The 18,549-nt window shown below is 36.1% G+C and overlaps 1 protein-coding gene across 2 annotated transcripts in view; it reads right to left on the bottom strand.

Moving 5' to 3' along the window:
* Positions 1-703: 703 nt before the first annotated feature.
* Positions 704-18,549, bottom strand: part of LOC144973361 (DNA repair and recombination protein RAD54B-like) — a 28,725-nt gene continuing 10,879 nt past the window's right edge. The window contains exons 12-24 of one of the 2 annotated variants that reach the window (XM_078915698.1): positions 17,942-18,022; positions 16,690-16,839; positions 14,989-15,100; positions 13,647-13,826; positions 12,141-12,361; positions 10,747-10,911; positions 9,020-9,149; positions 8,008-8,114; positions 5,806-5,871; positions 5,417-5,530; positions 3,881-4,042; positions 3,417-3,503; positions 704-2,608 (exon numbers count right to left, since the gene is read on the bottom strand). In XM_078915698.1, the coding sequence (XP_078771824.1) occupies positions 2,528-2,608; positions 3,417-3,503; positions 3,881-4,042; positions 5,417-5,530; positions 5,806-5,871; positions 8,008-8,114; positions 9,020-9,149; positions 10,747-10,911; positions 12,141-12,361; positions 13,647-13,826; positions 14,989-15,100; positions 16,690-16,839; positions 17,942-18,022 (1,656 nt within the window). In that variant the 3' untranslated portion in view covers positions 704-2,527. Of the gene's footprint in view, positions 2,609-3,416; positions 3,504-3,880; positions 4,043-5,416; positions 5,531-5,805; positions 5,872-8,007; positions 8,115-9,019; positions 9,150-10,746; positions 10,912-12,140; positions 12,362-13,646; positions 13,827-14,988; positions 15,143-16,689; positions 16,840-17,941; positions 18,023-18,549 lie in introns of both variants that reach the window. The other variant, XM_078915697.1, reaches the window with a different exon arrangement.

The following is an 18,549-nucleotide window of genomic DNA, read 5'->3' as shown; positions in this document are numbered from 1 at the left end:
GTTCCTCCTTATTTTAACAAAAATATTTCCCCCCTATCAAATGTACTGACACTGAGAGACTTTGATGTGTGGTGGAACAAATGAATGCAATTTCCCTCGTTCCAGAAGTTAGCTAGAGCACCAATAATTATATATATATATATAAAAGATCATCTCCCAAAACTATAGCTATACAATCGACTGTTGTTTCCCTCCCACTTAAGCACACCAGCCTGGGCACCAGGTAATCTCATTCCAAGACAAAGACAGAAAACAAGATGTACAGGGGGAGAGAAGACACCCTGCCCATTACGGGCGGTCAGGAACCCGACCCAGAGAAGAAGGTGTCACAAACTAGATTGGGATACCTAATAGAAAAGATAGCAAAGACAGTTAGAAGGAAAGCGAATAAAACGGCTTAGTTTATAGTCATATGTGACCCATCGTCTCAAAACGGTATTATGTCGGAATGAACCAGATGCTTAAAAGCCGAATTAAATGTTAAACTGGTCAAAAATATAAATTGTTGGCAGTAGCACCCTAGAATATGGTATCCATTCTCCACAATAAAACATACAAATTCAACACAAGTCTGATATTTCTGGCTATAAATTCAATTTCCAACATCTTAACCAACCCGACTTAATACCATTTTGAGGCGAAGGGTCGCATATAAATTGGATATTGCAGCTTTTCATTCAGGAAAGTAACAAACAAACGCATAAATGAATGTATCAGTTTTATTTACAATCTTCTTGTCATTTTTATTCATAAAAATTTAAGATTTAGTGTCTTATTCAATGCATGGAACAATCTAACAAGAACAGTAATATAAATAAAGGTCTTTAACAGCCATAGGCCTTTGGAGCCATAAAATATCACCGTTTCTATAGCATTGAATGAAGGACAATAGCAATTGCTTGCTATCCCTTTTTTTTTTTGTTATCCTTTAGTCAAGCTGAGTAAGATAAAGATCTGAACAAGTGTGTATGAAACGAAACGGTGCCAAAGCAGAGAGACAAAGGGGAACTGGGAGCAAATAGGGATCGGATGTAGAATCCAAGAGCATACCATCAATGTAGGTACTTAGTTTGAGATCACCGATAAGTCTCATCTGGACACAAGCACAAGATCCAACAAAGAGGAATCCACTCAAATGATTACATTACACATTCAAAATAAATATAATAATACATAACAGATGAAGATTAACATGGAAAAAAATAACATCTCCCAAAACAATAACTGTCCATTTGACTGTTTCTGTCCCAGCCAAGGACTCCGGCCAGGGCCAGGACAAAACCAAGTAATCTCATTCCAAGACAAAGACAGATAGCAAATTGGGGAAAAAAAACTATAAGGGGATAAAAGACCCAGTAAGTCTGGCATGGCAGTTTTTTTGCATCGCTCTCGGCCGCAAAATATCACTTATTTGCATTGCGGCTGCAAAATCTACAATTTTGCAAAGAAAAAAACAATAATAATAATTTTTTAAAAGAGCAACCCCCCCCCCCCCCCAAAAACAAAAAACAATATTAATATTTTTTGTTAAAAGATAAAAAAAAAAAACACGAATTTAAAAAAAATTTAATTTGATAGCTCGTGTAGAACAAAAGAATGTGAAAGATAATTAATCAAGAGTAGTTTCTTTTTACTATCCCATTTTCTTCTATTTTACTGGCGCTGATATGACCTTACATTTGTTACAAACGCCGTGAAACCCTTAAAAACAAAATGAACCAAAATTTTTTGCAAATTTTGCTGTTTTTAGCTTGCAAAAGTTTGGATTTTGTTTGCAAAAGTTTGGATTTTGTTTGCAAAAATTGGGAATTTTTTTTTTGCAAAAAACCGCCATGTCAGGTAAGTGCCTCCCTGCCCATTACAGGAGGTCAGGAATCCCACCCACCAGCCAAGATTACTCTAGAATCAATGACACATCATGTCAATGAATGTTGAGAAGAAAAACTCAAGTATTGCATTCGAATAAGGTTTCCTCACACTCTTTTGAATGTTCCAAATTCTTTACTTATTATTATTTCCAAAAAAGAACTAAATACCAAACACAGAACGTTTCGGGCTCAAAACCCTTCTTCAGCCAACATAATAAAAAAAACACTTAAAATATAAATACATTACTAAAAATCCAGAATTGGTGTTTGGTATTTTGTTCTTTTTTTTTTGAAGCTGTTATATTCATTTTTGTTTTTTACTTTTTACAGTCCACAGCTTCTAGCAGCTTAGTATTACTAAAATCTCTAGGGAGATCGGACAGCACAGAGGTAGACTCTTAGGATTGTGTAAGTTGATATATTTGGATGTGTAGATCAAAGACATCTGGCAAATCCTCCAGATTAATATCTGCTTTCCCTTGATTTAGACTCTACACATTGATTCCGAATTTACAGATTCTGTACATATACACATCAATTCTGAATTTACATATTCTGTGAATGATCTCTCTCTCTCTCTCTCTCTCTCTCTCTCTCTCTCCCTCTCTCTCTCTCTCTCTCTCTCTCTCTCTCTCTCTCTCTCTCTCTCTCTCTCTCTCTCAAAGCGTATTGTTTTGTGCATTGGTTTCGTGCCAGAACAGGAATGTCAAGACGGGGCCAACTCTGTCCAGGAACCAGGCCTGTGGAAAAAGGAAGGCCGGTGAAATAAATTTAATAATTAACGATACAGTTTTAGTCCTTAACACAGGGAGTTTAGTTCTCTTTTTCTTTGTATAGGTTGAAACTGATGCTTGAATTGAAGTTCGAAGAAAAAAAACTTCACAATTCAATCTCCAAACAAATTACTGGACACAGAACTCAAAACCCTTCTTCAGCCAATAACAAAAACAATTTTAAAAATAGATTTTAAGTGACGTATTGAGGGGGCAGCTTGGCTCAGCTGTATGGTCTTTGCTTTGTACCCAAAAGGTACCGAGTTTGACTACCTGCCTCGTTGTGTGGCCTTGAGCAAGTCACCTCGGCCTAGCTCACTTTGCAGTGCTGCATTGCGGCTGACACCTGGGTTATTCCAGTCTTCCCTTGGAATAGACCCTAAAGACAATTTTCCCCTTGAGGATGAATAAAGGGAATCTATTTATAATTCATTATTAATGTTTGATTGAATTGTTTTTGTTAATGTTAGGCTGTCCGTATTTGTCCATCCAGCACTTTGTTTGCTGTCCTCTCCTTCTCCCTACAACCCAGGTCCCTTGTCGAATGTTATTTGATAATGTCTTATTTGTGAGTAATTATTTAAACGTATACCTACCATCAATTGTAGTAATAGGGAAAAATAAAAAATCAACTTAAAATGCCATCCTCTCCTTCTCCCTCCCACCCAGAACCCTTGTCGGATGTTATTCGATAATGTCTTACTAGTGAGTATTTTATTTAAACACATACCATCAATTGTAGTAATATATGGGGAAAAAAACCAACCCAACTTACAATGCCATCCTTGACAAACTGTCCTCGCCAATGTTTCCATTCCAGCAGTTCTGCCATTGTCAGGTTCTTTGTTTTACTTTTTCCCTGCTGTAAAAGACAATGATTGGAAAAAAATTAAATATATATATCTATTTTACAAAAATTTACAGCATTCTGAGATGCCATTGCCTAGGCATTCCACAAGGGAATATAGATATTAATCTATCAACAAATATCTGATGTCATATAACAATATAAAAAAGAAAAACAGGCCTCCATGTCTGTTTCGGACACCCCACCTTTCGTGTTCCTTGGGGGGGTCCAATCAAGGGGACTGGCAGGTAACGTTACTCCCTGGTCTTCTCAATGTATTACCAACCCATCTCCATTTCCTTCTCCTGATTTGGTTGTTGATATAGGCTCTTACTCTTATCCAGATTTAGCGATTTTAAAAAGTTGGCCGCTATGAAGTAAGTTATTCTTACCTTTTTTCCTCCACTATTCTGACCTAATTGACAAGGCCTGTCGTCTTTCTGGGGCGTCGGCTGTTTTGGTTGTGAGACACAAGACGATGGATCTCCCTGACAGTCACAGGCCAGCATAGAATGCGTCTCACAATCTGTCTTCTCATTCAAGGAGAACAAATCCTGAATTGATGAAAGAAAAAATAAAGCTGTTGAAAGAAGTCTCGTGTAATTGTGCGCCTGTGTGGTCTAGTGGTATGACACTTGCTTTCGGATCGGAAGATCCTGGGCTCGAGCCCGCTCGGCGCATAGTTAAGTCCTTGGAAAAGGCTCTTTACTCACATTCTCTCACCTTACTCAGGTGTAAACTGAGTACCTGGCCGTTAACAGCGTTGTCAATGTCGGAAAAAAAATTGTAAGATCGCCTAACAGGCATCATGTCTCATTCTACATGTTACGTGCTGCTATTGGTCAGGGATCCTAGTAAAGCGCTTTGAGCATGTTAAGTGGATATTGCACTATATAAAAGCTCAAGTTTTTTGTTTAAAAAAATTTAATTTACATGTATTGTAATGTAACGGGCAAATTATTTTATTTCTTGTCTATTTCTTTCTTGCTTTGTATGGCACTGTTTCATAGACAGATCTTTGGGAGAATTATATAGCACCGATATCCATTTACAATGCTCAATGACAATGATACCTTATAGTAGCAATTAAAAAAAACAACAACAAAAAACAGCCAGTAAAACTGCATGGCAAAGTTGAGTCCTTGAAAAGACTCTTTACTCGTATTCTCTCACTGTACTCAGGTGCAAAATAAAAACCTATAATATTGCCTAACAGGTGTCATGTCTCATCCTACATGTTAAGGAGTTGCTGTTGGTTTGGAAACCCTTGTAAAGTGATTTGAGCACGTTTAGTGGAAATTGTCCTAAATAAAAGCTCAAGTAATAACTTTTGGCTTCCCCTGACAATGTTTTTTTTTGTTTTTAAGGGTTTTACGGCGCTTGCAACACATTTAGGTCATATCAGCGCCAGTAAAAAGGAAGAAAATGGGATAGTAAAAAGTTCTAGAATTACAAATAAAGCACCCAAGAAAAAGTAAGACATAGGGGAACTGGGAACAAATAGGGATCAGATGTAGATTCCAAGAGCACACTATCAAAGTACTTAGTTTGAGACCACCTATAAGTCTCATCCGGACACAAGCACAAAATCCAACAAAAAGGAATACACTCAAATGCTTACATTATAAATTCAAAATAAAAATATAATAATACATAACAGAGAGATGATTTACAAGGAAACAAATATCATCTCCCAAAACAATAACTATGCATTTGACTGTTTCCCTCACTCCCAGCTAGGACTCCGGCCAGGGCCAGGACAAAACCAAGTAATCTCAATCCAAGACAAAGACAGAAAGCATGTTGGAAAACAGATATAAGCGGATAGAAGACACAGTATGTACCCCCCTGCCCACTATGGGAGGTCAGGAACCCCACCCAGCCCCTGACAACAAAAGAGATGATTGCAAACAGTTTGATGATCAAACCTTTAAGTCGTCGACAGAGAACTGGACATTGTTTTTATTCTGTACATCCATGATGGCCCCGCTCAGGCCTTGCTTGGAAATTTGTCTTTGATAAATCTTTTCCTCTATGGATCCCTGAAATGAGATATTGCATAGAAAGTAAGTCATTTAAATCTAAAAGACATAATGATGATGATAATAATAATAATAATAATGATAATAATAATTATTATTATTTAATGATAATAATATAATAATAATTAATAATAATAATAATAATAATAATAATAACAATAATAATTATAATGATATAATAATATATAATAATAATAATAATAATAATAAATAATAATAATAAAATAATAAATAAATAATAAATACATAATAGATAATAATGTAACAAGACGTACCGTTGTGAGAAGACGATAGATTTGAACTTTGCCCTTTTGACCGTCCCTCCACACTCGGGCCATTGCCTGGAAAGAAAAGTGTTAAAACGAATGCTAAGTAGTTACGGGCTGTAGATTGTCTTTGTTTTTTTTTAAAATCCCCTTTATTACTCTTAATGCTTAAGGGAAATTTCTTTTCTATACAGTCTCAAGAAAATACTGAGACAGACCAGAAATCGTCCACAATGCAAAGTGATTGAGCCAAAATGGCTTGTGGAAAAAATAAGATAGCCACATCTAAGATTGAACCCTAGTCCTACTGGCTTATGTCTTACTCATCTCATCCCTGGCATTTACAGTGTTGTAGAATTGCTAATTTGTCAGAAAAAATATTTAGGTAAATTTTAGGGATTAAATGAAGAGGATGATGATAATGTTGCTGCTGATGATGATGATGATGATGATGATGGTAGCGGTGGTGATCGTGATGATTTTGCCCTTATTGGTGTTGATGATCATGATGATGGAGTTGATGATGATGATGATGATGGTAGTGGTGGTGATTGTGATGATCTTGCCCTTAGTGGTGTTGTTTTTGTTGGTGTTGACGATGATGATGATGATGTAGGTGGTGGTGATCATTTGCTCTTATTGGTGTTGGTGTTGTTGGGTTGGTGATGATGATGATGATGATGATGATGACGATAATGATGATGAATGATGCTAATAATAAGAAGAAGAACAGTTCAAAAGCACATTATGCCAAGGCCTCAAAGCACTGATGATGATGGTGGTGTTTTTTTTTTTTTTGTTCTTTTTTTTGTGACATGCAAAATACTATAAATGCAATAATACAGAAATTCTTTGCTACTTAGTAAGAGTGTTAGTACAAAAAGGTGCCTAACAGGCAACTGTTACGGAATGAAATGGAAATATGGTTCCATATGGCCTGCTGGGGTAATAAATGAAACATTGTGAAAGACATTGAAATTAAAACTTGAGCTTTTACAGAGTGCAATATCCACTAAACGTGCTCAAAGCGTTTTACAAAGGGTCCCTGACCAACAGCAACATGTAAAATAAGGAACCAATCATGACGCCTGTTAGGCGACAATACAATTTTTTTCTGAGACAAAGCTTTTAGCGGCCAGGTACTCATTTTACACCTGAGTACGGTGAGAGAATGTGAGTAAAGAGTCTTTTCCAAGGACTCAACTATGCGCCGAGCGAGGTTCGAACCTCATTCAGCGTTTAGTTGAGTCCTTGGAAAAGGCTCTTTACTCACATTCTCTTACCTTACTCAGGTGTAAAATGCGAACCTGGCCATTAACAGCGTTGTCTCTGTTTGAAAAGAACTTGTAATATCGCTTAAGGGTGGGTGCGGCATTGAAAAATGTGAAAATTGGGCCAATTTGACCTAATTGGGTTATTGCTATTTTTAGAACCTATCTTGTGATAAAACATCATTTTTTTGCATGAATTTTATTATTGGGATATGGTGCAGGGCAATTCTGAGGCTATTTGTGAGTATAAACGTCATTGTTGTGAACTTTTGGTTGTTTTTTGCAATTTTCTCAAATTTTGTTTTTTAAAAACATTTTTCAATTTTTCTCCTCTATTCTCCGATAGATTTTCTTGAAACTTTGCCCAAATACTCACAATGCCATGTTCTTTATTTCGTATTGATGAATTTTTGAAATATTGATTACTTCAGAAATTATTGGCTTTCAAACTCAGAATTTTGACGAAATTTCAGATAAAGTATAGTGACAAGAAAGAAAAATTTATATTGTAAAAAGTATTTCACTAATCAAAAAATCATCAATAGGAAGTATTTGTCTTTGGATAAGTAATTTATTTCCAAAGTTATATGCTTTTATCTTTGTAAATAGTCTCGAAATATTGATTCAAAGTTATGTAAACAAAATCCAAGATGGCGGCCGTTACCATGGCAACGAACTTTCTTTTTTTTAAAATGACGTCATATTTCTCCATTATTTTTTATTACAAATTGCTGTGTGAAGTTTGAATCAATTTGCTTGGAAAATAAAAAAAAATTGGTCTATGTGCCGCACCCACCCTTAACAGGCGTCATGTTCCGTCCCAAAAGTTAAATATTGCTGTTGTCCAAGGACCCCTTGTAAAATGCTTTGGGCACGTTTAGTGGATATTGTGCTATATAAAAGCTCAATTTTTAAATATTTTTTTTCATACAAAATCTACCTGTAAGTCATTGGCTGGGTTCCAATCGATGTCGTATAGAATCAGTCTGGAGGCTCCGATCAAGTTCAATCCCACCCCACCAGCTTTGGAACTCAAGAGAAAAATTCCTGCAAGATGGAAGTGGGTTTTTTTTTTTTGGGGGGGGGTGAACTGCCGTTATTCTAAAATTTAAAGATATGAAAAAAATGCTTTTGTGTGGAAATGGTTCTGGGGGTCCCCGAAAGAAAGTTCACTTGGTAGAACACTCGCTTCACACGCATTGAGATCCAAGGTCGATCCCAGGTGAAGTCAAGATTTTTTTCTGACTCCCTGTCTCTCCAGTAGTGATTGGGTAGTTGGGTCTGTTAAATCTGATGGAAAGTACTTTTTTTGCAATAGACTATTGTCCATTCCAAAAGGTAGCAGGCAATTGTTATTGTCCATTTCACACTATAGAAACCAGAACAAACTCCATGGAAAGTTCTCCTTAAATGTACCGTATATACTCGTGTAAAAGACACCCAATAGATAAGTTGGAACCCCCTACTTTAGAGCAAAGATTTTAGTCAAAATACTTTTAATATTGTATAAGTTATAAGACACATCTATTTGTGACTCAAATCAGTGATGATAAAGAAAAAAAAAAAAATTCCCTTTCATTCATCCCACAGGGGAAATGTGTCTCTAGGGTCTATTCCAAGGGAAGACTGGAATAACTTAGGCATCAGCCGCAGTCTGCGCCACAAATTGAGCTAGGACGAAGTGACTTGCTAAAGGCCACACAGTGCAGCAGCGGCTGATCGAAATCGATACCTTTACTAAGCAAAGACCGTACCACTGCCCCTTGTGATAGCGGCAAAAAGTCAAAATGGAGGAAAATTACTCTACGCATCAGAGCAAAATATTTGCTGCAAACAATATAGTTTATATTTATATTGATTATAAGGGTTATCTCGACAAAGATGTTTGACGAGAAGAGGATGAGAATCTAAGATTACAAATACAATGCATGTGCAAACTATATTTTACATACGGTGTGTTGTGTTATGTCGGCTGTTGAATTTGTCCACCAGTTGCTGTCTCTGCGTGGTCGGTGTTTGTCCATCCAGTCTCAAGGAAGGATAACCCTGGTCCTCGCAGAACATTTGTAAGATATCCAAAGTCTGGGGTGGGAAGGAAGAAAAAAAGGTTTGAAAAGGAACAAAATTGACGTCACCTAGCTCTTTGTTATTGATTTTAGCCAGCCATTTTGGCCTTATGAAATTGAGCTTTTCTATAGCGCAATATCCACTAAACATGCCCAAAGTGCTTTACAAAGGCTCCCTGACCAAAGCAACACGTAACAAGTAGAACGAGACATGACACCTGTTTTTTCTGACAAAGCTGTTAACGGCCAGGTACTCATTTTACACCTGAGTATGGTGAGATAATGTGAGAAAAGAGCCTTGTCCAAGGACTCAACTATGCGGCGAGCAAGGCTCGAACCCAGGCCCTTTCGATCCGAAAGCGAGTGTCATACCACAGGACCATATAGCCGTTATGTGCAACTGAGGCATCAAAACAATCAAGCTATAAACATTCAAGATTACACATAGTTTTGTGTGTTGGTACATTATATCCAGCTGGCAGAGTTTGTATTTTGGCTAAATGCACAGCATCAATAAATATGTGCCCCATAGCCTCACATTGGTATTATACTGATGTGCTTTAAATAATAATTAAAAAAAAAAAAAGATTTTAATAGTCAGAAAGCTGATCCATATCCATTTGTCTTTAGTGTTTCAGTCATAGTGTTTTGTTGCTCAAATTGGGAACAGATATAGATTTTAAGAGAACAATATCAGTGTTGTTAGTTTGAGATCAACTAAAAGTCTCATCCAGATGCAAAAGACAGGATCCCATCAAGAGGTTTGTTTGTTTTTAAGGGTTATACGGCGCTTGCAACATATTAAGGTCATATCAGCGCCAGTAAAAAGGAAGAAAATGGGATAGTAAAAAGTTCTAGAACTACAATTAAAGCACAAAAGAAAAGGTAAAACAAAGGGGAATTGGTTCAAATAGGCAGCAGATGTAGATTCCAAGAGCACACCGCCAAAGTACTTAGTTTGAGATCACCTAAAAGTCTCATCCAGACACAAGCACATGTCCCAACTAAGAGGAATGCACTCAAATGTTTACCAATCATATAATATAATATGTAAACTAAACATAATACAATGCATAACAGAGAGATGATTTACAAGGAAAAAAATATCATCTCCCAAAACTATAACTATACATTCGACTGTTTCCCTCCCAGCCAAGGAACTCCGGCAAGAATCAGGACAAAACTATGTAATCTCATTCCAAGATAATGACAGGAAACAATTGGAAAACGGGTATGGGGGATAGAAGACACAGCATGTACCTCCCTGCCCACTATGGGAGGTCAGGATCTTCACCCAGCCATCAAGAGGAATATATGGATACAAAACACAATACTGCAGTACATACAAGAGAGAGAGAGATGTTTTACAAGGAAAACAATATCATCTCCCAAAACTAATAATAAACACTTGACTGTTTGCCCCTTAGCCAAGAACTCCAGCCAGGGCCAGGAAAAACTAAGTAATCTCATTCCAAGACAAAGATAAAAAGCAACTCAAAAAAAAATATAGATATATAAGGGTATAAAAGACAGACTATGACCTCCTGTCCATCATAGGAAGTCAGAAGACCCCACCCAGTTTGAGAGGATTGGACACAAACTATTTACAATACCTTAGTATGATTGGCTACCAAAACCACTTTTTCATGACTTGACGCTTGCCAGATGGAGGTGAGAATTCCAGCTAAAACTTCAAGCTTGCCAGATTCTTCCACATTGACAGAGTTCAGGTCAAAACTTGATGGAAACAATTGTAAGAGGTTGGCGTAGATGGAGTCCTTGGGGAAGGATAAATAAAATCGGATTAGATTGGGTTTATTTATTTTGTTTTTTAGTAGTCCTTCAGAGCCGGTGTTTATCCTAGTTTCTATAGTGTGAAATGGACCATAGTATTAGCTTGATATACTTTGGATAGGATGCTTGTCTATAATAAAATACTTTCCACCAGATCAAAAAGACCCAGCTACCCAATCATTGCTAGGTGGATAGGGAGTCAGAAAAAAAAATCGACTTCGTTAGAATTGACATTGGTCCCTTTACATATGAAGAGAGTACTCTACCGAGTATCAGGACTCCTAAAAGGTACTATATATAACGTCAATATCTATATTTTATCTATATGTAAATCTTCAATCTAGATGGCAATGAAATACTTGAATGCAGACACCTACTACATAAATTATTTTACTCTCTCAGAGTTGAAAAGAAAAATTTGTTTCACAGCACATGGATTCAAGACTTCTGAAGTGTTATTGGAGCCGGAAACATATTTCTATAGAGTTTGTTAGATAAAAAAAAAGTATAGGATCATAAAACTATCCTCTCAAGTTTTGTTTGGTGTTAATTCTCCATTGCTATTTCATCTTAACAATTCAAAACAGCTCAGTAAATCAAAACAATAAAAATACGATCAGAGTAAAAAAGTTGTGCCTTCATTATTGGGGTCATTTCTTGAAAACGGTAACTGGAATATAATTGAGAATGCTTAACAGAACAAAAATTTAAATAATTTCTTATCATTTGGTAAATTATATGTTCCACTGTGTTAATTAATTGATGAGTCATCTCAACTCAATTTATAATCCTACACATTTGCCAAATACCCTGTGCTATGGCTCATTTTTCAAATTGTGCAAGTAAAGATGGAATTGAGCTTGAGCTTTGAACTTTTTTTAGTGTATCACAATTTCAATTAAATGTGCTCAAAGCGCTTTGCGAGGGGTCCCTCGCTAACAGTAACACTTCACATGTAAAACGAGACATTACGCCTATTAGGCGATATTACAATTTTTTCAGACAAAGACAAAACTGTTAATGGTCAGGTACTCATTTTAAACCTGAATATAATGAGAAAATGTGAGTAAAGAACCTTTCCCAAGGACTCAACTATGCACTGCTCAGAACTGGATTCAAACCCAGGACCTTTCAATCCAAAGGCAAGTGTCATACCACAAAACCACATAGCCGAATTGACTTCCCAACCCAAGGAAAACAGTCATAGTCCTACCTCTCTGTCTTCCCTGTTCCCCCGACTCATTTCAAATTCCGATGCTTTCCTGTACACCAGGCTGGGATGATTACACACTTCCTTTAAGGCCCCGATGCAAATGAGATGTGGAGCACCAGACAAGTTCCCTGTGAGGCAACGACGGATGACCTGACTACAAATCAACTGTCTGTACAATGCCAGCTGTAAACCACTGGGTCTACAAAACAGAACCAGCTCGACTGAAAATAAAGGTATGAAAAAATATAAAATTTGGAATGCTTATGCATTGAAAAGAGCTTGAAAAAAGCATAATACAGCCTAAAAAACATAATTAAAATGCACAAATCAATAGAATTCAATAGTCGTAACATCACTTCCTTCCTAATAACGCATGGTAACTTAGTAACACTGGCTCTAAAATATCGGAACAATGGCGGACGCCCTTATGAATATTTCTCCGACGAGCATAAAAGTGTATCCAGAGGAGAAAAACATTATAAATATGATCTTGTTTTGACTTTTATACTTTCTGATCACAAGACATATGAAAGGTTCTAGCCAGTTTGAAGAATAAAAAGTAATGATTTTCTTTGTTTAGAACCAAGATGGCCGCCGTTGCAGGCGGCGTGACATCAGACTACTGAATCCAATTTGACCAAGATTTTCCCTTTTAAGGGGGCAGGGGCACCAGGGAGACAGGCATGAGACAAAAAAAAATTATAATTAAAAATATAGTCTTTCCCTTTGGATATAACACTAAAGAGTAATTTATCTATGACATAAATGTTTTTGTGTATTTGTGTTAAGTATAATGTGAAAAAGTGCATTTTTTTTTTTTATAATTTCAGATTTTCATAGATAGAATTGGAATACTCACCGACTACAAATTTTTGTAAAAGATTTGCCTGACAGTGTTTCGAAACTTTGCCAGCATGTAAAAATTATTGGCAATGAAAGGAATATATTTATAGCTCGTTACAGGAATAATATAATATGGAGTATGATGAAGATGGTGAATGGTGTTATAAGGGAATGGTGAAAGTGAAGGATTGTAACGAAAATATTAGGAAGGTTGTTGTGATGATGATGATGATGATGATGAAGATGATGATGATGATGACGATGCTGATGATGTTGTTGTTGATGCCGGTTTTTTTTTTGGTTTTTTTGTTTTTTTACGACAACTACTATGTTACTAGTGTGCATCTTGTGTGAGTGTGTCTATGTCAATATTGTATTGTTATAAATGTGTAACCAAATGACAAATTGCCACTTTTTTGGGGACAATAAAGATATATTATTATTTATTATTATTATTAATTAGATAACTGCTCCTGAATTATCAATTAAAATCATCATCTGGTGGGAAGAACTTTGCGATAAACTTGAGACTTATCCAAAGGGTATCAAGCAATTGCTATTTTCCGTTCCACACCATCTGGTCTGAGGGACTACTACTACTACTACTAATACTTGTACTTCGAACCGTCTAATTTAGTCCCTTTCATTCTTCGAACCCCTCACCCTTTGGTGGCAAATACTGGTTGTTGATTTCCTGAGTCCTTCGTAAAACAAACATTTGAGTCAACCTCGTCAGTTCCTCAGCCCTGTCTTTCCCCAGTTCTTTCTGGGAACTCGAAGCCTTGGGCTGTCTGGATAAGATAATGGGGTCCTCATACACTCTCTTGAAGGCCCCGCAGGAACCTATAACAAGACCACAGACGACAAATAATGTGGAACTCCTTTCACAAAAAAAAAAAATCGCATCACATTTAAGATTTTTCTAAGACTACAACAAACTATGGGGGGTCCAGATGGCTCATTTGGTAGAGCACTTGCTTCACACACAAAGGGACCGAGATCCATCCCGGGCGCAGTTGAGATTTTTTATCTGACTCCCCTGTCCACCCAGCAGTGAATGGGTAGTTGAGTCTGTTAGATCTGGTGGAAAGTACTTTGTGATAGACTAGCGTCCTATCCAAAGGATAGCAACAATCGCTATTGTCCGTTTCACACTATAGAAACCGGGATAAACTCTGGCTCCATAGGTCTTATGGCTCTGAAGGACTACTTTTTAAGTTTTCAAGTTTCAAAAGTTTATTTTTAGGCAATTGCCAATATAACTCATAGAAGAATATATTTTCATCAACAAATCAAGTAAGTAAAATCAATAATAAAGCAAGGCAAACAATGATAATAAAAAAGGACAACAAACTTTATAAAATATAAGACTAATCTAAAACTCTTTTTACAATAGCGTGAAAGTCAAATTTTCCCTCTGTCCAGATTTAAAGTGATGTGTCAATGTTTTCACTGTTTCCAAAATTGGCTGAACAAGAGTTTTGAACCTAAAACGTTCCATGTTTGATATTTTAATATATTTTTAAGCCATTACTATTTATTTTTTGGACAATACTTTTTACAGTCCACATCTTTTGGCAGCCTAGTATTTACAATGTTAAGGTCAATCGGTATCTATTAAATTGCATCTGTAATTTTAACATAAATATAGTGTTGTAAATATAACAGAAAAAAAAAAAAAGAGATTTTAATTGAGTTTTAATTTAGTGCACTAAACATGCTCAAAGCGCTTTACAAGGGGTTTCTGGAGAACAGCAACACTTAACATTTAGGACGGGTCATGACGCCTGTTAGGCGATATTACCAAATTTTTCGTACGCTGTTAACGGCCAGTTACTCTTTTTACACCCGAGTACGGTGAGAGAATGAGAGTAAAGAGCCTTTTCCAAGGACTCAACTACGCGCCAAGCGAGGCTCAAAACCCATGATCTTCCAATCCGAAACCGAGTGTCATACCACAAGTCCACATAGCCGCACATGTGTCAGACAAAAAAAAACAACCTACCTAAAAACCCAGGATTACAAAATTCAACTATGGAGTAAAACTCTTGTAGATCATTCTGGACAGGAGTTCCTGTGAGGACGATACGTCTCCTGGTTGGAAGACTCGTGATCATCTGTGGAATTATTAAAATAAATAGGGAAAAAAAAACAAATAACTGGATGAGACACAGAGACCTGCCTACTTTCATTTTAAATAAGTTTTATTGACTTAACTCACTCAATCCTAGGCCTCTATTTCTATGCTGTCCACTCTCCCTAGTGATTTTTGGTAGTTTTCAAATTGAAAAAAAAATAGATATATCATTAACTCAAAAGAAAATTGTCATGTTAGTAGTTTTATTCAACTTACCTTTCATAATAAGCCTATAATTTGTCAGAGAAAAGTGTATATAATGAGGGGGCAAAAGTAACAAGGGCCACATACTGAGATGGTCGGTGTTAGGTTGGGTGAGTTAAGAGGTGCTTGTGAAGTTCTGAATGTGGAGACAAAATATCGTAATTCTACGAATTTTTCGAATTGGTTAGGCAAGTCTGGACACCGGTGTTGATGGCGAGGTTATAAAATTGAACAATCGAGTAAAACTCCTGTAGGTACCATATACCATATTATCATAATATCGAACATAACCATTGTCATTATATCATAATCATATTACCACATTTCTTAATTGTTGTCACTTGAATGTTTATTAACATTACCTTTTAAAAATAATAAAAATGTAAAATTCTTATCGGGAAAATCTATCTGTAATCGGGAGTTAGGGAACAGGGTAACCAGATCAGGAATTTTCCAATCAAAATGGGAAGGGTTGGCAGATCAATAATAATAATAATAATAATAATAATAATAATAATAATAATAATAATAATAATAATAATAATAATAATAATGTACATTTATAATGCACAAAGAATCTTCTAGGGAGTGGCTTTGGGCGCTTTTATAATAATGAGTTAGGGGTACATTAATTCTAGAGGGATCTAATTTAATCAAAAGCAGATTTAATTGAGTTTTCAGCTTGACATTGAATCCACATGGATGGGAAAAAAGTTCTCATCACATCCAGTAAGGAAAAAAGGATGGTAAAATGATTCAGATCAGTCCGACATATGTGCATTTGATAGACCTGTGAATGGCAGCTGACAAAATTGAAAATTTTTCACAGAACGTACGGCAAAAATGTTTTAAGTCCATTAAGTACAGACAAAATGCAAAACAATCATGAAAAGAGTAAAAGGATTCTAATGATATTGTCAGAAATCCAACAGTTGTTGGACATTTCACAGGTCTGGAAAAATGAATTAATAACAGACTTGCCTACTAGTACGGAAAATTAGTAAAGTACGAAATTTTAGCCTGAATTTCAGAATTTATGAGCATCTCCAAGTCATTAATTGAAAATGAAATTTGATGCCAGACTACATCATTTTCAGGATTTTGAAGTGTTATTTAATCCTGGAGAGGGTAAATTATTGATCTATATAAAGTTAACTATTGCGGTTAATATTTTTATCTTTAAAAAAATACGAATTTTTAAATTTTCAAGTAGGCAGGTCTGTAATAATGATAAGCATATTTCTATAGTGCTTTCATCGAAACCTCAAGGTATTTATAGCTTATATATTATGGGAACACATTTTAAAGACTTATTGACAATAGATGATAAAGTTACTGTTGAGTTAAATGACATTGTGATCCCACCGATGTAGTTTTGATGGCTGTGTTCTTAAGACGATGGCCCTCATCACAGACGATCAGATCAAATCGTGCGTCCTTGATTGTGTCAAAACATCGCACCATCATTTCATACGAGATCACCAGCACAGGGTAGACACCAGTCTTAACAAAGTCCTGAAAGGTATGGAGGATAAAATATAATAATACAAATCAAAACAAGTAAAAAAAGCACATAAAATCTGACCAAAATAATGAACAGAAATAAATAAATATAGAAGTTTGGGGAAAAGACCAAAATATCAAATATGGAATGCTTTGGGCTCAAGACCCTTCTTCAGCCAATAACAAAAATAGTAAGAACACAATACATCACAACGACTAAAATTTGTGCTGCACATAGCGAGATTTGAACATTTGACCTACGAGTAGTAGTCCGAGTGTCAAACCAATAAACTACAATCTGCTTATATCTTCCTATCTTCAAGTTCAATCATACAAGTCAACTCCAAGCAGCCGAAAAAAAATCACGACTGTGAGTGTGGTGAGGACTAGAGCTGTAACGATTATCCACTCATAACCGGTAATCCGCGGATAAGACATGGACGGATGCTCAACTATTAATACAGACCCGTTCAACAGATAATCAACTTTATTCGTTACAGGCCTGTGCAACGAATATAATCATGAGTAAATCATTGAATAACTGATCCACTCAACTAAAGGTAGTAAAGCTGAACTGAGTAGGAGTGCAATGTATCGTGTGATGACGTAGACCTAGATGGTGTTGGCGACACTGATGTCGTTGTGGCGGTGTCATCAAAGAGTTATCTTGTTGCTCACAGCTGTCACTTGTAGTATTTTGAAAAATAAAAATTAGATTAAAAAATTTAATGACCATTTATTGTACGATCGCATTTCCATAGGTGTGTATTGCTTTGAAGAATTTCAAGTTGGCATTCTTAATGAGTCTTTAGTTTTCTAAACAGCAAAGCCACCTCAACCCCCTCTCCTTAACTCTCACTCATATTACAATTATTATCCTATCCCAATGAGCAGTCTATGCTCCACCCATTACTATATTTACTACTACTAGATTATTCGATGATTATCTGATTATCCGCGGAAAATTTTGATGATTATTCGTTTACTCGTTGGTCAGTAAATGTACAGATAAGATCCAAGTCTAGTGAGGATAGATGGACATGCCTAAGCCTATCCCATATAAAGACATTTTAAAGTCAACATCGTGAATGAAATGAGAGTACAACATACTTACATCCACTCGTTTATCACCAGATGCAGCGAAGACATTCAATCTTTCAACACCAAGCCACTTCTTGAATTCCATGTACCAGTTCTGGAATGAAGCAACAAATGTTACAGTAAATGACATAATCAGTCGGATGGTGAAAAGGTTTGAACTGAGATATTGCCAAGTTAAGTTAGAAGGTCATTTTTTTAAAATCAAAAATGAGTTCTTGTCATAAATGATTATATCAACCTTTTTTGTACATTTTCGGGAAATATCAAAGCTTAATTTCACTTCTAAATATTTTTTACAGCTAGTCAAGTTGAAAAAGGATGAAATTTGAGAAAAGTTGCTGGATACCTTTCCCATACATCTGACCATAATTTCATGAAAAATCACCCGATTTACTTAAAATAAAGATTAAAATGCTCTGGAGAGCATATTCTTTCAGAAAATGCAAATCCAAAATTTTCACCTTCTGACTGATTATGTCAATGACTGACACTAATTTTAATTTTGGTCATGTGAATCTTAGGCCGAGCAGTAGTGCCCCGAGGACTGCTTCCATGCTTCCTAAACTGAGAATCAGGGACCTGTTCTGAGGAGAACCGCTGACGGTTTTCACTTCTTACTAC

Source organism: Berghia stephanieae, chromosome 5, assembly GCF_034508935.2.
Source record: "Berghia stephanieae isolate SIO BIC M18660-M18661 chromosome 5, UCSD_Bste_1.3, whole genome shotgun sequence".
Lineage (NCBI taxonomy): Eukaryota > Metazoa > Mollusca > Gastropoda > Nudibranchia > Aeolidiidae > Berghia > Berghia stephanieae.
Note: the sequence above shows the minus strand (reverse complement) of the source record. Positions and strands in the feature narration are given on the sequence as shown.